This window comes from Falco biarmicus, chromosome 3 (assembly GCF_023638135.1).
Source record: "Falco biarmicus isolate bFalBia1 chromosome 3, bFalBia1.pri, whole genome shotgun sequence".
In the NCBI taxonomy this organism is placed as follows: Eukaryota; Metazoa; Chordata; class Aves; order Falconiformes; family Falconidae; genus Falco; species Falco biarmicus.
Genome location: NC_079290.1, coordinates 72,255,057 through 72,279,416, shown reverse-complemented (window position 1 = coordinate 72,279,416; position 24,360 = coordinate 72,255,057). Strand labels below are relative to the sequence as shown.

The 24,360-nt window shown below is 43.0% G+C and overlaps 1 protein-coding gene across 2 annotated transcripts in view; it reads right to left on the bottom strand.

The window, feature by feature from the left end:
- Positions 1–20,924: 20,924 nt before the first annotated feature.
- Positions 20,925–24,360, bottom strand: part of ELP2 (elongator acetyltransferase complex subunit 2) — a 45,674-nt gene continuing 42,238 nt past the window's right edge. The window contains exons 20-22 of one of the 2 annotated variants that reach the window (XM_056331678.1): positions 23,995–24,137; positions 23,359–23,472; positions 20,925–22,370 (exon numbers count right to left, since the gene is read on the bottom strand). In XM_056331678.1, coding sequence (XP_056187653.1) covers positions 22,214–22,370; positions 23,359–23,472; positions 23,995–24,137 — 414 coding nt within the window. In that variant the 3' untranslated portion in view covers positions 20,925–22,213. The remainder of the gene's footprint in view (positions 22,371–23,358; positions 23,473–23,994; positions 24,138–24,360) is intronic. The other variant, XM_056331679.1, reaches the window with a different exon arrangement.

Here is a 24,360-nt window from a genome sequence, read left to right as displayed (position 1 = left end):
AAAAACTGAGGTGAGAAGGGACCTCTGGAGGCCATCAAGTCTAAACCCATAGCTCAAGCAGGGCGATCTAGAGCCAGTTGCCCAGGAATGTGTCCAGATGGCTTTTGAGTATCTCTAAGAAGGCAGACCCCACAACCTCCTTGGCACCTCCTGTACCTGTGTTTGATCACTCTCACCATAAAGAAGATCCTCTTGATGTATAAATGGAATTCCCCATATTTCAGTTTGTGCCCGTTAGCTCTCATCCTTCCACTGGGAACCTCTGGAGATCACGTTGAGGCAAGGCCTCTGCTGTGTTAAGGGTACTTGCTCGAGTCGCCGCAGAGGACCATGTCCTGCAGCGTGGCACCTGCACATGCCCCCCAGCAGACCCTGTCGGCTGCCTCTGTCAGCACCACTCCTACCGTCCCCCTGTATTTTCAGCTTCTCCTAATTAAAAAAAAAAAGTCAGCACACAGCTGCCTCTCCACGTCCATTTTTCCCTTCCTCAGTTTCCTTCCTTGTCCTGTTGCCTGGATTATTCCTGTCTCTGCAGTGCCTGTCCCTCCTCTACTACACCTTCCTCCCTGCACCCTACCACTCACACCTCTGCATGGTCTCTTCTCCTTTACTCGCTGCACCCTCACATCAGCCCCACCATCTCTTACTGACAGTTCAGGGCAACCAGAGGTGAAGTTATCCTTACTCTCAGGCAACCCAGGTCCTCACAAATCTTTTGGAAATCCAAGAGGATTATACTGAGCAGCCCAGCCTTACCCACCCTCAGGGAACTCAGATACGTTTATGAGACAGGACTTTGGCACAAAGTCACACTAACATTTCTGTTTGTCATTTTTACTGCCTATCCACTAATTCTCTTATTTTTATAGCTTCTATTAGTTTTCCCAGCACAAGTGTCAAATTTACCAGCCTACAGTCTCCCCTTTTTCCCCTGGAAATGATTTTAAAAAACAAGCATCGTGCTTGTAACAGCCTTGTAACAGCAAACTGGTTTTAGACAAGAGGTTGCACACTGCTGCATGCAAATGAGCTCTTGCATCCTTACATTCTCCTTTAGGAGACCTGGGTGAGTATCTTCCAGGCCTGGTGGTCAGGCAATACTCATTTTGTCTATTTCTTCCATAACCTCTCCTGCAATCACTTAAGACTGGGCAACTCAATGTGCGACTTCTCCGTGATGTGCTAATCAAAGATGAACTCTGCTGTCAGGATCCTTTCCCCTGAAACGTCCACCCTTTTCCAGATGGTGGGAATGGGGAGCAAACACTCCACTCTCTCACACACCCACTCTGGGCCTACTGAAAATGTATTTTTTTTTTTTTATGCCCACGCTCAGAAGGAAGAAATAGAAGTGCTGCAATTCCAGTATACTCATTTTTTGTGAATTTATACAACCTGCTGGCTTTCTGCTTCCCCCACCCAAAGACTCAGAGTGCCAAGCAAGATGCTTTCGCTGAGGCACGCTGGCCTCGGATGCTGCATCTCCCCAGGGATGTACAGCCCAGACCGACCGGGCTGTGGGCTGGGATACAGTGCAGGCAAGTCCTCTGCATCAAAGATTAAAACTTAGCTCTTACATAAAATGGTGGTGATTTCCTCTGTCGTGCAGAGGATGCCTTTGTTTAGCTCTGAGTCCTGCCCCAGAGGACTGCACAAGTGAGATGTAAATCCATTCTTGTTCCACCAGCAAAAGAGGTGGATCCCGCCTGCTCTGTTTCAGAGGACCGGCTCTTGCATGTCTTTGCACATTTGCATTTTAGGGTGTTTGGTGAGTTTTTTTCTGCAGCCCTCACATCACCTTAGCTCACATCTCTCCTTACTTAGAGGGCTGTCACAGTTTTGAAAAGGCCCAGCTCTGCTCCATGGGCTTTGACAGCAGAAAAAGCCTCCCTTCCCGAGCCTCACGCTTACAGGAGAGCCCATGCAGACTCTTTAAAACATGTATCATCCCACTGCCTTTTATCGAGGAGGACTGCTGTGGATTTCCATTGCTTCATTATGCAAAAAATATGTAATCAAATATTCTGCCAACCAAACTGGCTGTGAAAATGAAACGTTACAAGTGACCCTAATAAAATTTAACCACTATGTTTCTCATTCACTTGTAGCAAAGGTACAGCCATCGCCAGCTCTGATCCCTGACTACAGATTATGGAAGCAAGATTCCTGGCATACTTCAGCCGTTTGTACATTTTTAAAGAAAAACAAACCAATTCATTTGGTGCAGAGTGATTCAGATATAGGATTCTAATCAGCATTTCTACAGTCTTTCAGGAAAACAATTGTTTCTGCCTAAATGGACATAAGCTTGCTGCTTGGATGATAATGCTGATGCGATTTCACATTGATTATCAAGGACTTTTACTGTGGCATAGCTGATCAGAGGAGAAGTGGGCTCATAGGTGAATCTGTAGCTGTCTAGGTGGTATGCAAAAGCATCTTACCTCCTTACTTCTCCATTTTTAATGGAGAATTAACCAGAATTGTTACATATAATGCAGCAAGACAGAATAAAGAAGTAAAAATACTAAAAAGTGGTTTATGCAGTGTAAGCAGCAAGGTGGTGATGAGACCCTAGAGGAGCCTGCTGATTGATTTTATTGTTGGAGAACAAGACAATCTCATTGCCTCTTGGCACTGAAATTTTGCCTCAGCATTGCTGAGGAGGGAGGAATTGCTGATAGCACAGCAGCTCCACATAGCATCCGTACTCCTTGTGCTTGGGCAACAGCATGGGCAGCAAAGCACAGGGATACCACCAGTGTCACCAAGACCAGCTGATGGTTAAATTCAGTACATCCACAATAACCATCAGTAACCACTCTCAGGTAAAGGCTCTCTCAGATTAACCACTCTCTCAGATAAAACCACTCTCAGATTACATAGAACAAAATTCTGTCAGGAAAGACTTCTTTTGAAAAATAAGGGCAGTGGTTACTGGTCCTACATCTGATCCCTCACCACATTGCTCCTGCCCTCCTCACTTGGACTGGGAGCCCATGCGTGGCTTCGTGCCAGCCTGCTGGGGTCAGTTTCAAGTATTTAAAAGCCTCACTTTGAGCTGATTTCTATCAATCACCTCTAGCCCTACCACAAATGGAGAGTTTTAGAGAAGGTCACAGCCAGTTTCTCACTAGCTCTTAGTCTCTGCCTCTGCTCACCTTCCCGCCTTGCTCAGAAGTGCCTGGTGCTGGGCTGCTCCTCTCCCTCAGCACCAGCTGTCCCAGTGAGAGGCAGGTTTATTTCCACAACATTACCTCCCAGGCTGGGATCCAGGACAGTTTCTCCTCTCTCTAAGCACAAGGGAAGAAGGAAAGAAGATGCCTCCTGAGCAGTGTGGAAATGCAACCAATGCTTTTCACCTTGCACGTCTGGGATTTCAGCTTCATGTCTAACATTGCCTACTAGGAACTCGTAAGCACACACCCAACACATTGGTTTACGTCAAATAAAATCCAGGTACTTGTTTCATCCTCTAAATGGAAACATTTTTGTACTTTCCTACAAGAGCATTAATTGTTTTGTAACGTCAATATTCAGCTTCTTTCCCCTGTTAGTTAACAGTGTTTCTGGAAATGCTCATTCATCTGCTGTTTTGAAGGACAGATAAAACACACAGCAGCAGCAGTCAGGGTATATCCACTTATAAGCCAAAAATAGGACACTCTCCTAGCAGTAAACTTTCTTTGTCATTTAATTTTGCAGTTATATTGATTTATTTTTTCTTAACAGTTTAGGCCACTCTTTGCGTAAAAGGTAGTTTAGAAAGGTACACTATATTGGTTTACAAATAATTTGCTAATCCACTCCTCTATACCAATTTCTGTGATCTTTGCTGTCTGTCACGCTATATTACACAGGGACTTTAAACAACTATCCTAATTCCAGAAGAAATCAGACAGCATTGCCAAGATACATTCCTTCTGTCCACTCCTGCCATTCTCAGCATCACTGAATTGTCCAGATTCATTGCTGCAGTTCTTTTCAAAATCCAATTTCACAGTTTCCGTTGGGCTCCTTAGATGCACAAGTGACTTTCCAGTCAACACTTAGGCACAGAAAGTCATTCAGCAAGAACACCCAACACATTCGGTACTCCTAATGAACACACGGCTTTTAACCTGCCCTCTGGTAGCTTTACCCAGTGGATTTAACAAGACTTTTTCCTCTTTCAAAGCCTGCAGCAGCCTCCCCAGAAATGCAACAACACCTCCACAGCCACCCTGCAGCCAGACAACCCAACTCTGCATAGAAATGCAGGATAATTACAGCTTCATTTCAGCAGCAGGTGCAACTCATTAACCCACAGGCGCTTTGCCATCTCCAGGGGAGCAAAGGCAACTCGACTTCACCAGAGAGAGAGAGGCCCTGTGGGGAAAGCACTGTGAAAAGCTGTGCCTGGGGAAGAGGTTTAAGCCGCGCACTGGGCCTTGTGGCAGCTACATCTGTTCTCTTTCCTCTCGGTCTGTCTCTCCCCGTAGCCAGGGACCCTCAGACCTGCCAATTTCAGCTCGGTACCTGAATCATCCTCAGGTTTTCTTCACCTAGGTAGGTGGCAGGTGGGCAGGCATATTACTGGCCAAACACGGACAAGTGGTGGCTGGCACCCTCGCAGCCAGACTCTGAAGCACCCGAGCCACAGCTTCCCTTACGCACACTCTGCATTGCAGCTTTATCCTTTTCCTGATCACCCTGGTGCTGCATTTAAATGTCTGATGCACTCCACGTACCGCTCATCCACTGGGCACTTACACCTGGCCCTTTCTGGAATTATCCCAGGTGTCAAGGACCCTTGTCAGCAAAATACGGTGTGTATGTAGCAAGTTGTGCTGCCAGCCTGGGCCAGGTCTCTTTGGTTTCATTCATCTACTGCCATTAGCATTACTCTGCCCATGACAGGAACATGGCTTTGTCGCCTCTGGTTTTGTTTAGTTACTAATAAAACCAAGCAAGGCTGGAAAATACACTTTTTCACATGGCCAGGAATTGAACGCAGACTAGCTGCTTAACCAGCAAGAATGCCATCTTATTCTTTCAGGTGCTTTTTCCTTAGCCTAATTGCTAAGGTCTGTTTTATATTTGATTAATGTTACTTGGTTTGTTCAGGCAATTTTAACTTGCTTGTTCATCCCTCTTCAGGTAGGAGGTGTCCTTTGAGAATACCTTCAAGTCTGTAAGACCAACAGTAAGGAAGTCATCGTTTTTAAATAAAGCATCTTATAATCACTTAGAAAATAAGTATATAAAGTGTTTTGAAATTGCAATCAGATAGTCCCTCTACTGAAGCAGAAATCTGTTGGAGGAACAGGGATATTGTCTGAGGGAAACCGAGAAACAGAAGTCTAGCGACACACTGAATGTTTCTGAAGGAAAAAAGACAAATAAAGCAAAGTTGATCTGTATGCAATTCAGCCTCCCGGAGGTCTGCATGCATTACCCTCTACATCTCCTTCCTTCCTTAATTATCCAGCCAGCTTCAGTGGCTCACAACGTCAGGGTCACCAAAGCCACTTGCTAGTAACCTGATTGCCCACAAAAGACTCAGAGTTGCCTATTTTGATTATTATTTCATTTTCTTTCAATTCACAGCCAGTCCATGGTGAGGAGGGCTTCTTACTGTCTGTCTGATGACCTGGAAATGCACACCAGTGAGTGAAAATAGCTGTCACTCTGAAGAAAGTACAAGTCCAGAGCTACTGGTCACTCGAGGACCCCCAAACATTAGTGGGAGCTGTTTCCTCATATGTGCCTGTCCCAGATGTCCCCTTCTCCATCACCCCTAGGTGATACTTCAGCTTCCTCTGGTGAAACTGTCTGAAAAATATTGCTGAGCAAAGATCAAAAAGAAGCAACAATTAAGACTGGGTGAGGGCAATGCTGAAGTTTAAAGGAGAAATTCTGGAAGACATTCAGAGAGAGAAATGCAGAGATGATGGGCATGCTGTTTTGCAACACCAAAGCTCTTTCTGATGTGTGATTTCGCACGGCCGTAACTGGCGGAAAATTTTCAGAAGACCTTTTCAAAATGAAGCAAATTTCAGAAATACTCCAAACCTCCTCAGGCACAGCTCAATCAACCTCGAGTGGGGGGATGAGAAGGGGAAGATTTAAAAGAATAATGGAACACGGGCCAGTACCTCTCCCTTTGCTTTCTAGCTTTTCACTACCCACTTGTCCGGTAATAGCAATGCTAAGGCTGCTACTATTGCATGCAGCCAGTTTTCTCTGGGCCCTCCAGATCTGGTTGGGATTGACAGCCTTACGCAACCGAGCTGCGGGAGCCTGTGAAGAAAACACCGTCAGTGCTGAACTGGCAGCTCAGTGCAGGAGGCAGAGCTGGCAGAGATTTAATTTGTCTTCCTTGCACAGGCACTTGCTTGCTGCAGCCACCACCGAGGTCCCTAGAAGAAGGGCTGAGACGTAGAAGCACATGTGAGAAAGAGCAAGGTTTGGTAGCTGGCCAGTAATGCTCCTGTTGAAATATTCAGGGAGAGAAAAAGTTATATTCCTTCAACCACCTCTTTTTTTTTTTTTTTTTTTTTTTTTTTCCTTCCTGAAACTTGATCTCGGTGGTTTTGTGTGAGAACCACTAGCTACCTAGTAATGCCTTTAAGATATTTAAGGTCTCATCCTCCTGACATAAACACGAGAAGGATATGGATAGTTTCAAGGTGTTAGGGGGAATGGAGATTGCTGCATAGAAATGGTAATGCTCTCATTCACAAGAACTGGTGAGGGCCAGCGAGATGTGTCTTTTAATGAAAAAATGTAGTACCAACAAATATCTGTAACACGACTCCAAAGAGGCACTCAGAGTGGCTTTTAAATAATTGAAGACTGAGTTTAGATGCTGCTGAATAGCGATGCTCTGGCTTTCAGGCTAAGTTTTCTGAAGTTTACTACAGAATCCAATGATGGAGTGCATTCTAGCTTGAAAACAGAGCTGAGCAAGCATCAGGCTGCACTGGGATCAAAGTCTGTTAATATTTTAATGTTTCTAACATGATGCAGAGTGCATGAAAAGTCTAAGCCTCGGGGACCATCCTGCTTAACTTATGCAGTGAGTCACTACCAAAAACGAAAGCTGCAGTTCTGCCTTCCTGATGGCAGACTAAATTCTGGCTATGCTCAATAGTCCAATACTGATCACTAAAACAACTTCTTCTTCCCCTTCTATATTTTTAACAAAGAAAACAGAAGATTAATCTGGTTGAGGACAATAATAGGCAGTCAGGAAAAGCTGTTGAAGCTGACTGTCATCAGCCATACTGCTTTTCAGTAGAGATAAATCAGATCAGCATTTGACAAATGAAACAGTCATGCTGGTGCTGGAATAATTGCACGCATTGTCAGAAATGCAAGTGAAGGCCCTTCAAACATTGTCTACTTAAGGTCAATTCTGGTCTATTTCAAATAGACATCTACAGAGCAAATGATCTAGTGAAAAGCAGCATTGTGAGGTATGAATGGGTAACAGTAATCACAAAAAAACTCATATTTGCAGTGCACTTGTGAAGGACTCAACCGCTGGACAAGCGGCAGCAGGCTGGCCGCCCAACAGCGGGACACACCAGTGGGTTAGGGAGAGGCCACTCAGGGCTCTTCTTTGCCCCTAACAATCCCACATACAAACAGGCAAAGCACTGGCTCTCCAGCTCCATGGGCAGAGGTTTTAGGACAGGAATCTTAGCAGTGAAAGGGTCATGTAGCACAGATCTCTTCCCTGTGTAGGGAATTTTTTTGTCAGCCTTAGCCTGCGAGCCTTAGCTCTGCAGTAAGCAGAATGAAGAAAAGTCCAAAGCTCCAGATAGCTTTGGACACTGAAAACCACTGTGCCATCCATGGCACATTTTGGCTTCCTGGCTGTCCCTGCTGCCTCTTGTAATTCCATTTCACTCAGAGCAAAATGTCAAGGTGAAATCCAGGACAACTCATTTGTGGCCACTCAAATAGTAAGATAGTTGATGAGAAGTGCTGTGCTTGTCCTCCTGACAACAAACTTGCTGCACGTCAGAGATGTCCTGGGAGGCATCCCCCCCCCCCCCCCCCCCCCCAGGGAAGTCCATATGGACGACCCTGCATTGCAATTGCTACTGCTTTCCCGCTCCCAGTATACAACACTGGGCATTAGGGGAAGGTCTGTGCAGTGGGCATTTGGATGCAGTTCCTGCTTCTGGTCTCCCAAATCAATGAGCTGTCTCACCCTGCCATGGCTGCTGCCCTGCAACATTTATGGTGGTGGGATGGAAATGGAAGTGCTGGGTTTCCATGGTTAGGGTGGGACCTTGTCACTTTTTGAAGTGTCTTGAATGCAAGCAAAGACTATTTGGCTTAGTCACCAGCTCCAGAACCATCTCACTTGTACAGCTGCTGCTGGCCAAGCTATAAACTGAATTCAGCTATTTTAGGTGAGCTTTAAGCCTCAAAGAAGAAAAAGGGAAAGCAGATTGATGTTTTCCTATATCTGATAAAGCAACAGACTTCAATATATCAGGCAGTATTTTGACCTCACAAAGAAGTAAAAATTGTACAGTTCCACATATACTGGTATAACTAGCTTTTACCTCATTATAAAAGACTATAGACAGTGATACAAGTTTTTACTCTAGTTTGAAAAAACAAAAGAATCTGATGATTTTTTTAGAGCTTTGCTCATCCCATCACAAAGCAATTCCCCAGAAGGTTTCACTAAGAATGATAAATTCTTCTGTTTGTGTCATGAAACACTATCACATCTCGGAGATCTTGCAACACGACATTGGTTCGGTGTTCATAAAACACTTCATAGCAGCTAGACAAGCCAAGGGCTTCTGGAGACAGAATGGCACCGTGTAGGGGCCAGCTAATCCTGTGGCAACCTGGAGAGCACTGTTGCCTGAAGCTTTTAAAGAAGCACCAATCATTGATCTGGGCCTGCAGTGGATCTCCCAAAATAGCCTGGTACTCGCTATCCTAATGGAAAAGAGAATAGCACAGCCAAAACCCTGCAAGCATCTGGCACCAACATGCCTCCACATGTCGTGAATGCCTGCTAGCAAAGCTTCATATGGCCATTATCCTATGAAAGGTTCATTTGCATATCTGTGCCACTTGGGAGGTGAATATTGTTTATATTAGCCAACAGCCGATGAGAAAAAAAGAGACCGCCTGCCCGGGACATGGTGTGCTTTCTGAAGCCGAGGTGAATTGCCTGTCTGCAGACACACTGCCACGAGACACTTTAAACTGCTTTGAGATTTGAACACGGGAACAGCATCACAGTCAAAGCCGTAACTCTGGCCAGTTTCAGATGCTACCCTGTTGACAAAATATTGTACATGCTTAAAAAAGGGTTTCCACCAGCCTACAGTACAAGGAAGCTGTCTGTAAGGAAAAGACCCCAAAGAAGAACAAGCCCAAGCCCCTACAACTGGACTTGTCACCACCGCTAGCTGATGGGCTGGTGCAGAATATGAATCTCGGATCCAAAAGCATGTCAGCTTCCATACTGACCTCTGAGCCGCCGCACCAGCAGTGCTGTCAAGAGCTACTGCTGTCACAGGGTAAGCTATGTCCCAGTGACTCAGAGCGCGCATATGGCACCTTTAGAAGAAAACATACGAGAGCTTCTTCAAAAGCATATGTTCACCTTTCTCCCACCCCCACACAGAAGCACAAGGTGCAGAACAGGCTCCACACACACATCATCGTCATCGCCACAGCAGAGCACAGTCTGCTCCCAGGTGGGACAGGGGTTTTGCAACCACCGAGCCCTTGGGCAAATCTCAAGACTCTGTGACATCTTCCTTTGTTGTGGTTCTGCCACACTGAAGTCGTGCTCAGGCTGGGATCAGGCAGTTTTGCCTGGTTTGGGCTGGCTCTTCGCCTGTGTCTGGGACACCAGTTCCCACCCCCAATAAAACAGCCACTGGGGGAGGAGGGGACAGGGACAATTCTGGGCAATGTTTTTCTAACATATGTTTCCTCTTAGAGGCATATCAAAGCCAAACTTTAATTTGTTTCCTCAAGATGTATGGAGACAAGTGGGTACTACCTTTTTACATGACTTCTCTTAATGGTTAGTAGACCACGTTTTGGTGTCTTACAGATGACCAGTCAACCCCACCACCACCATAACAGAGCAAGTCTCTAAAATAAACAGCACAACCTTGCGAGGCTTTCCTTGCTTTTGGAGAACTTCTTTTAGCTGCATTATAGTGAGTGAGTTGTGGACAAACAAGGAGGTGTTTCAAACTTCGTTTACTTTTTAAAAGATCTTCCTGGTTAACAAGGTGCTGCCATGGAGAAAAAAAACAAACCAAACCACGAGTCACTGCACTGCTCAGTAACTCAGCAGGGTACAATAATTCCCTCCGATGTTACGTAAAAAGACAAGCTGAACAGCTACAGCACTTTCCTCTGGACTTAAAAAAATCAATGATATCAGTTTTTGTTTTATAATCTGTAAAATCCTATGGAGACTTTTTCCTCTCTACTAATTTTGTTGGCAGGGTTGATTGGAAAAGGTTCCTGGCACCCGACACATCTGTTGGGAGGTCTTCCACGCAGTGTGAGAACCCCTCTCCTGTCGTGGCTGGGAAGGCTCTCACCGACCCACAGAAGTCACTCACCAGCCTCCTCTATTTTTACTGAGCCAATAAAGGAAATTCTCACCACCGTGACTGACTGATTCGACAGACCTGCAAAGACGCAGGAGGCATAATGTCAGCTGCTGCACTGACATCCGCAACATACACTGCCAGTACCTTCAGTCTGGGGTTGCAGCTACCCTGTTATTTTAGTATTAGGTTTATCCTTTAACAGCAAGTGCTAACCGTTCCACCCCGTGCGGCCATTCTGAAGCCTCTGCAACTTGTCGCTGCAGACCAGAATCATATTAGAAAAATCAATTTATGACTTAAATGAGGAAAGAACAAAACAGTCCAAGGACAAGAAACTACATTCTATCACAAATACCCAAAAGACAGCATCTAAAGCCTTAAATGCTTCAAATAAGAATGTTTTGACTTGTTTCAAAACAAAAAAGAGAATGATTTGCCAGTACTTTAAATAGACAGTTTAGTTGACTAGGCACTTCCAGACAAATATTAATAAATGAAAAGGTACAAAAAGAGTAACAAATACTTCTTTACTGGTAGAAATATGGTAGCGCTGGGGAAGAGGCAGTAAGTCAGATGACAGGAAGAGTATGGCTGCCATAAAAGGGACACTCAATTACAGCAGGACAATTTGGACTGGATAAGAAACCCATGGGTAGGGGATATGCTAGAGGTTCGTAAAATCAGGAATGACATGGAGACAGTGAAAAGCAACTAATCCTTTTCTTTTCTAATACAACAAGGCGGCATTAAACATTCAAAACAAAGAAGAGATGCATCTGCTTACTGGCACAGACTTAACCTGGGGAATTCTTCCCGTCTAGCACCAGGGGAATTACAGGTTTGCCTAGATTCAGAAAGCAATTGGACAAACTCGTAGAAGGAAAAGGAAATTCATCAATAGCTAATAGGCACAGGGATGCTTCCTCTGGCTTAATATGTTCCTGAAATAAGTCACCGGAGTCTGGAAGAGTTTCATCATATGATCCAATATGGTAACTCTTCACTTACAAATCACAGCTGCCTTCAGGAGGTGCATGGGACTTCATGAGCTTAAACCCTTCCTGGGGCATCCACGTGGTTAGACAACCTTTCAGAATGCAAAAAACAGACAGTAAAACAGATGCAGGAAAATAAGTCCCATTTTACACTTTAACAAGGTAACATAAGAAAATTTCAAGGTTTTTATATCCTCTTCAGATTGAGATGTTGGGGTCAGGGAGAATGTACATAAGAGACAGTAAGACCCTGTGTGGTTAGGAGGCACTCACCATTTTCTGAAGTTGTACAGACAGACTCCCAACTACAGGACCAAAACAGAAGAAAGAATATTTTCAAAATCAGCATTTCATTATGAGAAATGCTCATCGCTGAAACATTGCATATAAACAACTCTGAGGAGACCAAATACCTGTCTTCGAATATATTTGTCATTTATTTTGATTTTTTGGGTATACACGGCAGGTGCTGGAGACACGCACTTATCCTTTTTCTTATATTGCCACCTGGTGGTCCTAGGCATATGGAAGCAATAAACTGATTTTTCAATTAAATGACACAGTCTAGGCATTTAAAATAGCATCCATTTCATTTTCTCTGAGATACAAAATAAATACTTCTTTAATACAGAATTTTTAGGGGTGAGAGGCTTTGGATTTACCACCAGTATGATAGTTCCTGTGTGTATCATGGTCAGCTCTAGATTACCTAAATTAATGGCTGCACTGGCCACCCCAGGTCTCAGGGAAATGGCGAACGTGGATTGCAGCTCTGCTGTGGGCTCTGGACACCCACCTGCGCTGGGTGCTGTGCTCCTGGTGGGCAGATGCCCTGGGCTTGGATGGAGGCAAGAGACAGGCAGTTTCCAGCCCCAGCCAAACCGTCATATCTTTCTTCTGTCATTTCCACCTCGCCAGTGGTGGAAACACAGTGCAAGGACACTTAACTAGCATGAAGAAGGCTCTTTGTTCCCAGAAGTAGCGTTGCCACATGATCGGAGTGATGTCTGAGTTAACATCTCATGGAGATATTGGAGTACAATGTGCAGCAGCTCACCAGGAAAGGCCCCAGCTCTGCAGACACACGTGCTAAAATCTGCAGCTGTCAGCCTCAGCATTCCATTTGCCACCAAAGAGAGTCAAGTGCATGCAAAAGAATATTATAGGAAAAGGACATGATAAGGCTAGTTTGAAGTAGAAAGCTTTATAGACTCAGGCTTCATAGGGGAGGAAACCGTACAATAGACTTTAGACTGGTCTATTGTAATGAGACTGTGTACTGGTCCAGTTTTGGTCCCCCAATACAGGAAAGATGTTGCTAAACTGGAGCAAGAGCAGCAGAGGTTCACCAAGGTGGTGAGGGAGCAGTTGCCCTGTGAGGGGAGGCAGAGGGACACGGTGGTTCAGCCTGCTGAAGAGAGGGCTTTGAAGGCACCTGCTAGCAGCCTTCTGATACTCAGGAAGAGGCCATGAAGGAGACGGAGCCCAAGTTCATGACGGTGAGCTGCAAGAAGATAGGAGGGCATAAGCTGAAACAAGAGAGGTTCAGAGTCGATATAAGAAGAAACTTTTTCACCATGAAGACAATCAGCAGTGAAACAGGTTGCTCAGAGATGCTGCACCGTCTCCATCCTTTGAGATTATCAAGACCAGACTGAAGGAAGCTCTAGGCAGCCCCACCTGGAGCAGTTTGGACTAGAGAGTTCCTGAGCTGCCTTCCAGTTTTAAAAATCACTGTGATCCTATTGCTCTGTGAAGCACGATCTGTTTTTATTCCAGCTAACAAAAGCTCTGTGCTAACAATTTTCCATACTGCTAACCTACAGAAATGCACTTTTGAGCAATTAACAGGAACCACAGAATTTCACATCCTAGACATAACTCCTGCTTTGAGTTACGATAATACTTTTTACATGATAAAATATACCCAAATTCTTTTTGATGGGCAGAAAAGGTTGAAGCTGGCCTTTGCCTAATAGTAGCTAGGCACCAACATTTATACCTTCTAATTGGCTTTACCAGACTATATTTTATGTAGTTATGACAATAGAGATGGTCTACCAGCCTGAATCAATGCTCACAAGCTGTAGAGGAGCTCCCACCCCAGCTAATCCCATTGGCTTAGTGAACTGGGACTGTTACTGAAGGCCCAGCAACACCTGCGATACAGAGACTGTATGCACACACCTTAGAAGCAGAAGTTTGACCGAAGCACCCATGGCAGGTTCCTACATCGCACCTTTAGGGTCACTGTGGGTTGGACAGGCCCACCCTGAAGACCTACACAGAGCAACATACAGGCATCTCAGGTGACTCCTTGCACTGCAGCTTTTTCAGCCTCCCTGGCTGAATGTCTTCGGCAGAGAAAGAGAAACACGGGGCACAGCTCGGTGCTCTCCATGGATGGTGGTGAAGCCTTGTAGCACCTGGAGACTTGATAGGCAATTGCCCTATACAGGACTGCTTGCCATGTCGAAACAAACAGGCTAAACAGCAGAAAGCTCCTGTGCTCTAAAAAGTGTGTCGGTGGAGTACAGATATTCTCTCAAAGAGGTACATCTTTATATGAAAACTCCTAGGATGAAGACTGTCCAAGATTATGAAATGGAAAGGCAAACATAATGGTTGCTTCATCTTGAAAAGTGCTAGGAGAGCTTCCCTTGGGGAGACTGCAGTCAATTCATTTTTGTAGAGGAGAAAAATTCCCCCCAGTGGCAGGTAGACAACTTATGCATTAGCAAGGGAGGGAGGGTACGCTGCTCACACATATGCCAGTAATTCTCAGTCAGGGAAAAAGGAGGTAATGAGACTGGACAGCCTATGTAAATACCAAGAGCCCAAAATCCAGCAAAGGAAGAATCAGGCACAGAGGCATAGAAGGCGGAACAGAAAATACCAAGAGGATGTTATACTCAATACATATAAACTCTCTTAGGATCATGTATCAAAAAGCATAGGGTTATCTTACAGGAACAACAGGAAGAGAGAAGAGGATGTTGATAAAATAGGGATTGATTATATGAGGATTTAGGGCCTTGCAAGAATGGAGAAGGGAGTAAGGTGGCAAAACGCCTTCTTAGAAGAGTGGGTGAGTAAAGAGAGAAAGCTTAGAAAAAAACCCACAAGATCAGGCATTCTTGTTTGCACAAGCTCTTGACTCAAGGAGAAATAGCTTCTCTGCAGTAAAAAATCTGGTTGCTGCATCCCTTGTTATTTCAGTTGGGATCAGCTGGAGTCTATATAAGGGTGACGCTACCGTAACATGGCAATTACCTCAGGCATAACACCTCCTCTCCTCTTGTCTGTGCAGCAGTAATGTTGGCTGAATCACACAAATACCAAATACATGGAGCAGCTCTCTTAGAGGACTTCAAGTCCAGGGCATGCCCAGTTGGTACAGCTACCCCAGGGTACTGGGGCTGACCCCGCTATTACGGTACAGCATCAGGGTTTGTCATATGGTCTACCCTAAATTCCTTCCAGAAAGAGCAAGAGATCATGTATTGCATTACAGAACAGATGACTTACTGCAAAAAATAAAATGATGCTGCTAGCAAAGTTTGAAAATGCCATTGAGTATAAGCTACTCAAATACAGTCACCAGAGCTGGCCGCACTAGGTAAGAACAGGAGCTGTGTTTGAGTGTATCAGGGAACTGCAAAGGGAGCCCATAGCCCTCCAGGCTTTCTACCAGAAAAAGGAGGAGCAGGATAAGGGGAACCTGGTGGCTGGCACAGGCACAATGGCAGTCCCTGGCTAGGGAAGGGCAGTGTCTGAAGGAAGGTCCCACAGCTGCACAAAGATGTGCCAGTACACAGGGCAGAAGTGGGAATGGTTGGAGGATCAAGGGCTGGGAAAGTCATGGGGTAAACACACCGCCCCGACACCTCTAAACCGCCACTGTAGATCCTGGTGAGTACAGCATGGCTAAACCACGCTCGACAACTCCCACCTCCAACAGCTTCCTAACGCACTAAAGGCAAATTCTGATTTTTGTACTGTCAGAGATTTTGTCTCATCCTTTGTACAGCTCCAGATGCTCCTTAAAACAGAGAAGCAATATTTTTGCTGCCCATTTCAGTTATTTTAAAGTTTCCTTATTTGCAACAGCCACTTCTTCTTTAAAGTGAGATTTGAGTCTAAATGAGGACACAGCTGTTTCCTCCTCTTCCCTCATCTCTGCAATAACTGCAATCGGCAGTGAGCCTCACAGCATTCTTATTTTCCCCCCCCGTTAAATATTTGGGAAAACAGAGATTACTCAGTTGCCAAAGTGATGTTTTCAATAGCTGAGAGCTCAATAATTTACTTCCTTGGAATTTTCACCAGCTTCTAGTTCTGAAGTCTCAGCCCACAAGACAGATGACAGCAGAAGAATATACCTTTTTTTTTTTTTTTAAGGCTTAGCATGATGTGGAACCTGCTCCTTCTTTCCCATTTCATAACTGAAGAAACAGGCAGAACTGATAGCTGGCCACTGCCAGCAGTGTTTAGACAGCCTGCCACATGGAGCCCAGGCAGGCGTTCCTAGGGCTGAATGTCAGCATCGCTCATCTTCCATTTACACGAGCAGCTCATTTTGTCCTCCAGATCCCAGTGGAGTCCACATGTCCTCACCACTAAGGTCAGTGTTAGCACACCTTTTTCAGCCCAACACAGACTTGAGGATGCCTACAGCCTGGACTGACAGATTTAAGATGGCTTTGCACAATCTCAATAACCATTTGATTCTGGTTATAGAACTCAGATTATAAACAAGACCAATGCCATTTCTTACTTGCATTTTCAGATGCCTTTACTGTAAAACGAGACAATCCTACTCCTTTAAGTCTGACAACATAAAACTGTTCATACCCTTGGCCTTGAAGTCTCAGAACAAGTGTAAAGCCAATAAAATACTTTTGATAGTGTGCATCTAAAATATTGATGGGATGGCTTTACCTCAAATATATCAAAAGGTTATTAGAATATTCCTCACAAAATTTGAGTTTAGCCCATCAGTTTTTTCAACCCCATTCTCAACAAGGAACAAATACCTCACATTTGTTCTCCATGGCGCTGTACAAGCAGAGAATGACAGAGCAGCACATACATTGCCAACAGCTCATTTCTTAAAGCATTATATCAGACTAGTCCAAAAGACTACAGTTTATTACACCGTCTTCTAACGCATGTTTCATAATGAGTTAAAACAATTTTCAGTTATGCACTTGACTAGTGTCAAGTCTTTTAAGTTTTGATCTTTATATAATTCTAAAGCTTCACTTTCAGTAGCAGATGTGTAAGGGCTCCTACATGTTCACTAAACCAAAGGAAAAGGCCCCAGAGAAACTACAAATTGTTTTCTCCGCTTGTCTTTCCTGTATACTAGCACTTTAATTTATAAGCTTAAAGAAGTCTTTAAACATCTTTGCTCTGCGATAAATGGATTTTTTTTTTGTCCACATAAACATGCCAGAATTGAGATTTCCCGCTGCAGAACATGACACTCTCCTTCCCCTTCCAGCAAGTCTTCAAAGGGACACCTTGGAGAGGCTAATGGCACCAGCTCCTTTACACTGCCTTTGAATCAGGTAGGGGGAGATAAAGCAGCAATATAACTTTACAATGAAAACTGGAGTTGAAATAAACACTATGGTGTGTAGTATTTGAGAGCAAATGCCACAGAGATTCAGACTGGGAAGATTACAGGCTTTTGAAATGTATTTATGGCTATAGTTGATGCAGAAAGATGCAACAGCTCGTTTTTTCAAATAAAAAATAAATACATTGGAAACTTACCAACTGCAGCGTAGGAAGCAATTTTCTCCCTGGAACTGAGATTTTGGGATAAAACCTGATACCACTATTGTGATATTTTTCAATAGCAACCACATGGACGAAACAATAAACCCATTTTAAAGCTGGATCTTCTGTGTTGTTTTTCTTCTGGTATCATACAAGCTTTTTATTTATCAGTAAAGATCATTATTAAAACAAAGACAATTAAACCATTAATTACATAAGGGCAAAATATCAGGTGAGTGTTGGTGTTCTGTCAGAGCTTTAGTTAGATATTTGTAAATAGTTTTTTCCCTGGTCTTGTAAAAGCACACCAGTCTTGTCTCTCAGTTTACACACATGAGCACACATCCTTAAGCATTATTTTAATCAAACAGGTTGTTTCAACTTGGGGCTGTCTGAAAGGTAGCATGTTCAAAGGTAAAAAGCCACAGATTTTATAGGCTTGAAATAGAAGAAAAAAATTCCATCGGTGTCGAGACAAGAAGCTGCACCTTGGGCCCACACGCTGGAGACGAAAATCCACACGTAAAAGCTCTAAAATGTAACTTAGCACAGGAACTAATGAAAACCCACAACCTCCAAGGAGCCCAAATCTGTGGGAAACAAGGCCTCATCTGCATCAGTGCTTATAGCAACATTTAATTAAATGTATGCTATTATTTAGCAGTAAGGTACATGAGCACATATGCCAATCGGCCCATGGTACCTCAGAAAGTAGCACTCAAGGGCTGCAGAGGCGCTAAGCAGCTTAGCTCTCTCAACCTGCATAGACCCAGTTCTGCGCATTTTGGATGCAAAGGTTGGCTAAAAAACCTGGACAGTAAAGCGCAAATAGTGCTATGGAGAGCCTCTGTTTATAGAAGATGCTGCATCAGCTTTGTATCCTGCTAGATCAGAGAGGTTTAAAGTAAACACACTGCCCTTGTCCAAACCTGTAACAGAAACAAAGACAGAAACTCAGAAATATGTGACACTACTGGAGTTAGAAAATTCATGCAGAGGATTAGGCTGCTGTAGACAGGTGCATTTTGATGTGTACCATTTGCCTCTGGGCTTTCATCACTGGAATACTGCCACAAAATCACAGAACGATCAGGGTTGGAAGGGACCTCTGGAGATCATCCAGAGCAAACCCCTGCTAAAGCAGGGTCACCCAGAGCAGGTGGCACAGAGTCACATCCAGGTGGGTTTTGAATATCTCCAGAGAAAGAGACTCTGCAGCATCCCTGGGCAGCCTGTCCTTACACCTCACCTTAGGACTGGCAGGAAAGGGTAGTGTGAGGCTGGGACCGTCATGATTCCAGACAGCAAGTTTTTACCCCTGACCATTGGATGTGATCTCGCATCGCATTGTCAAGGGTAAACAAATGCAATATCAGAGGCTATGTCATGCAAGGTTGGAGCTTCCTAAGACTGGTGTTGGCAGGGCTTATTTGACAGTCTGGAAGATAAATGGGGAGAAACAGGAAAGATTACACTTCCCTCAACTTTGTTTTTATCGTATGACATTGAACTATCTGCTATAAAGAGGATGATACAAACAACTTGCAAAGTAGAGAGGCTAACTCCATCTTCCAAGATACACCTGAGCGAAACTAGTTCTCACTTAGGGAAGGCCATGAAAAATAATCACACTTTTAGAAAAAAAAAAAAAAAAACCCAAACAAAAAGATGGGTAGGAATGGAAAGAGGCATGGCACTTTGCAAGAGAGAACAGCAATGACCAAGCACCAGGGAAGCATAGAATAAAATGTAGAAATAAAAATGGATACATACAGGCAGTTAGACATTTTGGTAGGTAAACAGGACTACTGTCAGGTCAGTCAGGTAAATATGACTGAAAGCTTAATTTTTAGATTTTTTTAAAAAACATCTGAAATTGTACATGAATGTATGCACTATATATACTATGAATTAAATAGAGTCTCTCTGAGTAAGTATATACAAAAGAAAAGCGCATGGAAGAAAATAAAAGCAATAGTCATTCATTGGACAAAATTAACAGTAAAGTCTTTCAAATAAAAACTAATTAAGACAGTTCTGAGGGCAAAACAAAGGAAAAATAGCAAGAAGGCATTTGATTCCAGCAGCATTTATAAAACCAATAAAAAAATAATGAAGTAGACTGAATAAACGTCTGGGAAATGCTTGCTCTTCTCCATTTTTTAGATGAAAGAAACTGAACAAAACCCCAAATTTTCTAAGGACTCATTATAATAATCTTAAAGAATTACTATTTTGCTGTTTAAAAGGTAGCCAATGCTACCCCCAGAATGACCACTATAATTACACTGATTTTTCCTTGCTCTCACACTTAAATTGATCCAAATAATTTTCTGATATTAGTTGAGATGATGAAATCAGTCTCTGACTTGTTACCTGGTGCTGATTTACATGCTGGTTTGAAAAGACTTCAGTGGATTTACTGAGACAATCTTAGAATCATAGAATGGTTTGGGTTTGAAGAGACGTTGAATACCACCTAGTTCCAACCCCCATGCCATGGGCAAGGACACCTCCCACCAGATCAGGTTGCTCAAAGCCCCATCCAACCTGGCCTTGGACACTTCTAATGATGGGGCATCCACAGCTTCCCTGGGTAACACGGTCCAGTGTCTTGCCACCCTCACAGTAAAGAATTTCTTCCTAATATCTCATCTAAATCCACCCTCTTTCAGCTTAAAGCCATTACCCCTCTTGTCCTATCACTACATGCCCTTGCAAAAAGTCCCTCTTCAGCTTTCCTGTTGGCCCGCTTTAGGTAGTGGAAGGCTGCTATAAGGTTCCCCTGGAGTCTTTTCTCCAGGCTGAACAACCCCAACTCTCTCAGCCTGTTATCACATGAGAGGTGCTCCAGCCCTCTGATCATCCTCGTGGCCTCCTCTGGACTCACTCCAACAGGTCCATGTCCTATAAAGGCATATGTAAAAGTCACGCCCACTAAATGCATAGCTAAGTAATATGTGAACAAAGGTAACTTCATGCATAAAAAAAATATTAATTATGTGTCAAGGTGTCTCTTGACAACCTCTAACTTAATTGAAAATAAAAAGTGCCTATTACAAACATTTAGACTTCAGAGAATAACAGCCTAATCTGATGTATTTAAAGTTGTAACAATGAGGTATATTCTTTACCGTGATTGAGTCACAGAAGTCCCAGGAGCAATGGAATGGATTACTAAATCATGTAATACCTGGTGCTTGCCGAATGATAGCATTTAACAAAATAAAAGAGAGGGACAACTATTATGACATTTCACTTTTGCTTATACACAAGAGCGGCCGCATGGCAAGATGTACTAGTATTGGAAAGTATTATCTGGTATTGTCATCAGATTGTAGGTAAGACACCAAATTACAATCATGACATGGAATAAAGTTCCACTTCTGGCAGCTTTTTGAAACCTCATGAGTGATAAGCCATGTCTTTCTTTTGCCAGGATACAGTCTATGGTGGTTTAAAAATTCCCAGACAAGTAAAATACACTACTCAAATTCTTAAAGCACACATGTAAGGAAAGCACTGGGTACCACAAGCAAAATGTAGCAAAGCATCTTTATTAGGAAGTTGGGGTTTTCTTCCCCTAATTAATTTTTTTAAATTATTTTTTTAGTGCTGAAAACCAGAATTGAAAATAAAAAGCTGAAATATATAAAACCTTTAAAAAAACCTATAATTATTCTGAAAAAAGTTCAGCCCACTCTGAAAGAACTGTACTCTTCATCTAAATATGCAACACACTAAAAAAGTTAAACCCCATTCCCATTACTTCTGCACTACCAATTTGGGTAGCAAGTGGTTCTGGAACAAAAATAATTTCATTCCCAAAGTTCAGTAATTTCTAAATTAGACTTTGGAATCAGATACAGACCTGCTGATGTAAAAGCTTCTTTCTGAAGTATTCACCATCTATTACCTTTCTATATAAATTACAACACTATGGGACAACTAAGTTAACCTCTTTTCACCAGAACAGATACAGAGCACTCAAAAGTCAGGAGGAGCCCAAAGGCAACAATAAGGGATGGCTGCCGCCACTTAGCTCCTGCCTAGTGATACTTGGAAGCTTTTCCAGCCCAAACTGTACAGGACAGCACTCAAACACAGGAAGAAATAGGTGGCTCTTCTACGGCACTCTGCTCAGAGTAGGCTCACCAGTACACAGAGGAGACACCAGAAGATTTACGTGGTCTGTGAGTTAGGCTTTAAGACCCATGAAACCAAGAAGCATGAGCCCCGCACTCTGCACAGCAGAAAGAAGGAATAAAAACAAACCAACAGGCCTGTCCAAGCATGCAAACACAAACTACTCCTTCTAAAGTAAGGTGGTCTAAGACTTGTACCAGGGTTGTAATACACATTCAGAAGGCCATCAGAGAAAGTTGTATATTTGATCTCTGGTTAACTGCACACGCTTAAACACACCATGCCAGCACTGGCATGCCAGCTGGCAGGTAAGTTTGATAGGAATAAGGAGTTCAAAACAATTCAATACTCCACTTGCAATCACAAGCACAGAAGAACCCAAGTACTGGTAGCTTTCCACCTACCCTTGGAGTCACAATGAACAAAGCTGTCTCTTTATCCTTCTCCCAAGCCTTACACCACCTCCCATCCCTCAGTTCCAGGACAGTCACCAACCAAAACATATAAAATACTTCATATTCTTGGAACTGCAGAATTACAAAAATATTTGATATTGCAAACTACCACAAGTTGCTTTAATATGTCAGATATTTCACTTTCCACAGCAGAAAACAGAAAATTCAACAATCAAAATAGCTAAAAACTGAAATAAAATGTTTTGCACAGACAGGCCTGCTGTCTTTGCTAAAGAGCAAATCTGTTGACATTGAATATCTTAACACAGTGATCAGCTCCACAACTTGCAAGCTGCAACCACTCGCTGCTGTTCTGATCATTATGTCCAGCTCTACCCGCATGACGTCTCCAACATAAACGCTTCACAGCAAGAGCATGACTTTGGCTGCAACAAAAAGAAATCCATACATAACTGCAAAATGTCAAACACAGTTGGGCATGTGAATGTAAACATCAACATTTATATAATTAGTACTCTTCCGTTAACACTACCAACTGAGAAAAAACTGACTTGTGGCAACCAGCAGGTATTAAGATCTTAAAATAAGTAGGGTCATTAACTCTAATGACGTTTTATCCTCTCACTCATCAATAATTTAAACAGCTATTGATTTCAAGTTTTAACGCATTAAGCTGCAGGTCTAGCATCTCAATTACTGAGATATGACAGATTTCTGGCCTTTAGCCAGCGATTTCCTGTTATCTAGTGTCTCTTTCCGATGCACTTCAAGCACACACAGGCCAAAGCCACCATCAGCTTTCACTTCTGGTACTACCAATGCCAGTATGTGAAAGAAGCATCTAGGAGAGTGCTTCCAGTGAAACATCCGAAGTCTCTCTACAGAGAGTTTCTCTAGCTGTCGCCGCAGCAGAACCACGTATAGCTTGTTATTCCTTTGGTTTCTGCTAGAAGCTGCTCTTGAAAGCTTGCTGTAATCCACTCCAAAATGTTTTGCTGATGTATACAGTGATTCTTTCCTCCCCTCTTCAGTGTCTTCTATCATCTTATTTTATGGCTAAGGGTTCTAAAGCTTGCTTTTTTTTTTTTTTTTGAAGCGGGAGCAACAAAGGCTAATAATTCTCAAAGCATATGCATAGCATTAAGTATTTGGGGATTTAAGCCTACCCCTCCTGGTTTTCTTTGGAGTCTGTTGGGGTTTTTAGTAAATTTAAATAACCAATATTTTTATTTCCAGGTTTTGCTTAAACACATCTTAAGACTGTCAGGGACCAACCTTTTCCTAAAAGGTTAACAATTTCTGATATACAAATAAACCAGTTTCATATGATTTTATACTATAAGAACAGAACTCCAGCACTGTTAGTCTCAAGAATAATATTTCCTTGCTTCTAACTTCCTTCAAAAGACGTACCTGTTATGCATCTCAACACATGTGGTCCAATCAGCCAGTGCTGGTTCTTGCCCACTCTGCTTCCATGTGTACAAGATAATCTTCCCATTCTCTAAGCCTACTGCGACGATATATCTGTCAAGAGAATAACTGCATTAGTTCTGAAAGAGATTACAGCAGGCAGCTCAGTGAAGCTGGCTCTAATGCAAGCCAGAAAGAACCAGCACTCAAACACTGTGTTGTACCTTGCCCCTTCAAATCAATATTTACTTTTCCATGAGGGAAAAAAAATAATAATCACAATTTAAATCAAAGCTACTTCATAAAAAATGAGCAAAGCAGAAACCTGCAAAATATATTGGGTTAGGAAAAAAATAAGGTTATTACATCAGATTAGTCAATATTGTTAAAAGAACGAATGTGTTTCCAGTATGTTCATGCCCCCCTGTACCCCCCTTTTTCTTTTTTCCTTGTTACACTGTTTGGAGAATTCCCTATGCACCTGAAAAGGCGGCTATGAAAGAAAAAAGTAGTCAAAGAATGGTCAAAATGATTGACAGGTAGATTTTAGGTGCTGTTTAGCCACAGAAAACTCTAAAGGGGAAAACATACTGATTTTAAATTAAACACAACAGCATTACAGAGAACCAGCAATACCTTCCATCGGGAGTAAGGACATGGCTGATACTAACTGCAGTAACAGCATCCCCAGCATCCAGTACTGTTGAACAGGGCTTGATTGAATCCAACACATCCCCTTCAGTAGTCACAGATAAATTGCACTGGCCCCAGATAATGACCTGTAAGAAAGAGAATCATCTAGGATTTTTCACTTCAATCTTTCTGTAAATGCATTTACAAAAACATAAGGAATAACTTAGTTAAAATACTTCCAGAGCACAGAACAAAGTGATGTTGAAAATACTAAAAAATATCTATCTACAAAGATTCAATTTTTTAGACAGTCTGTCTGATTTCATTAACAATACTGATGACAAAACCTGATTCTGTTATGAAAGTTAA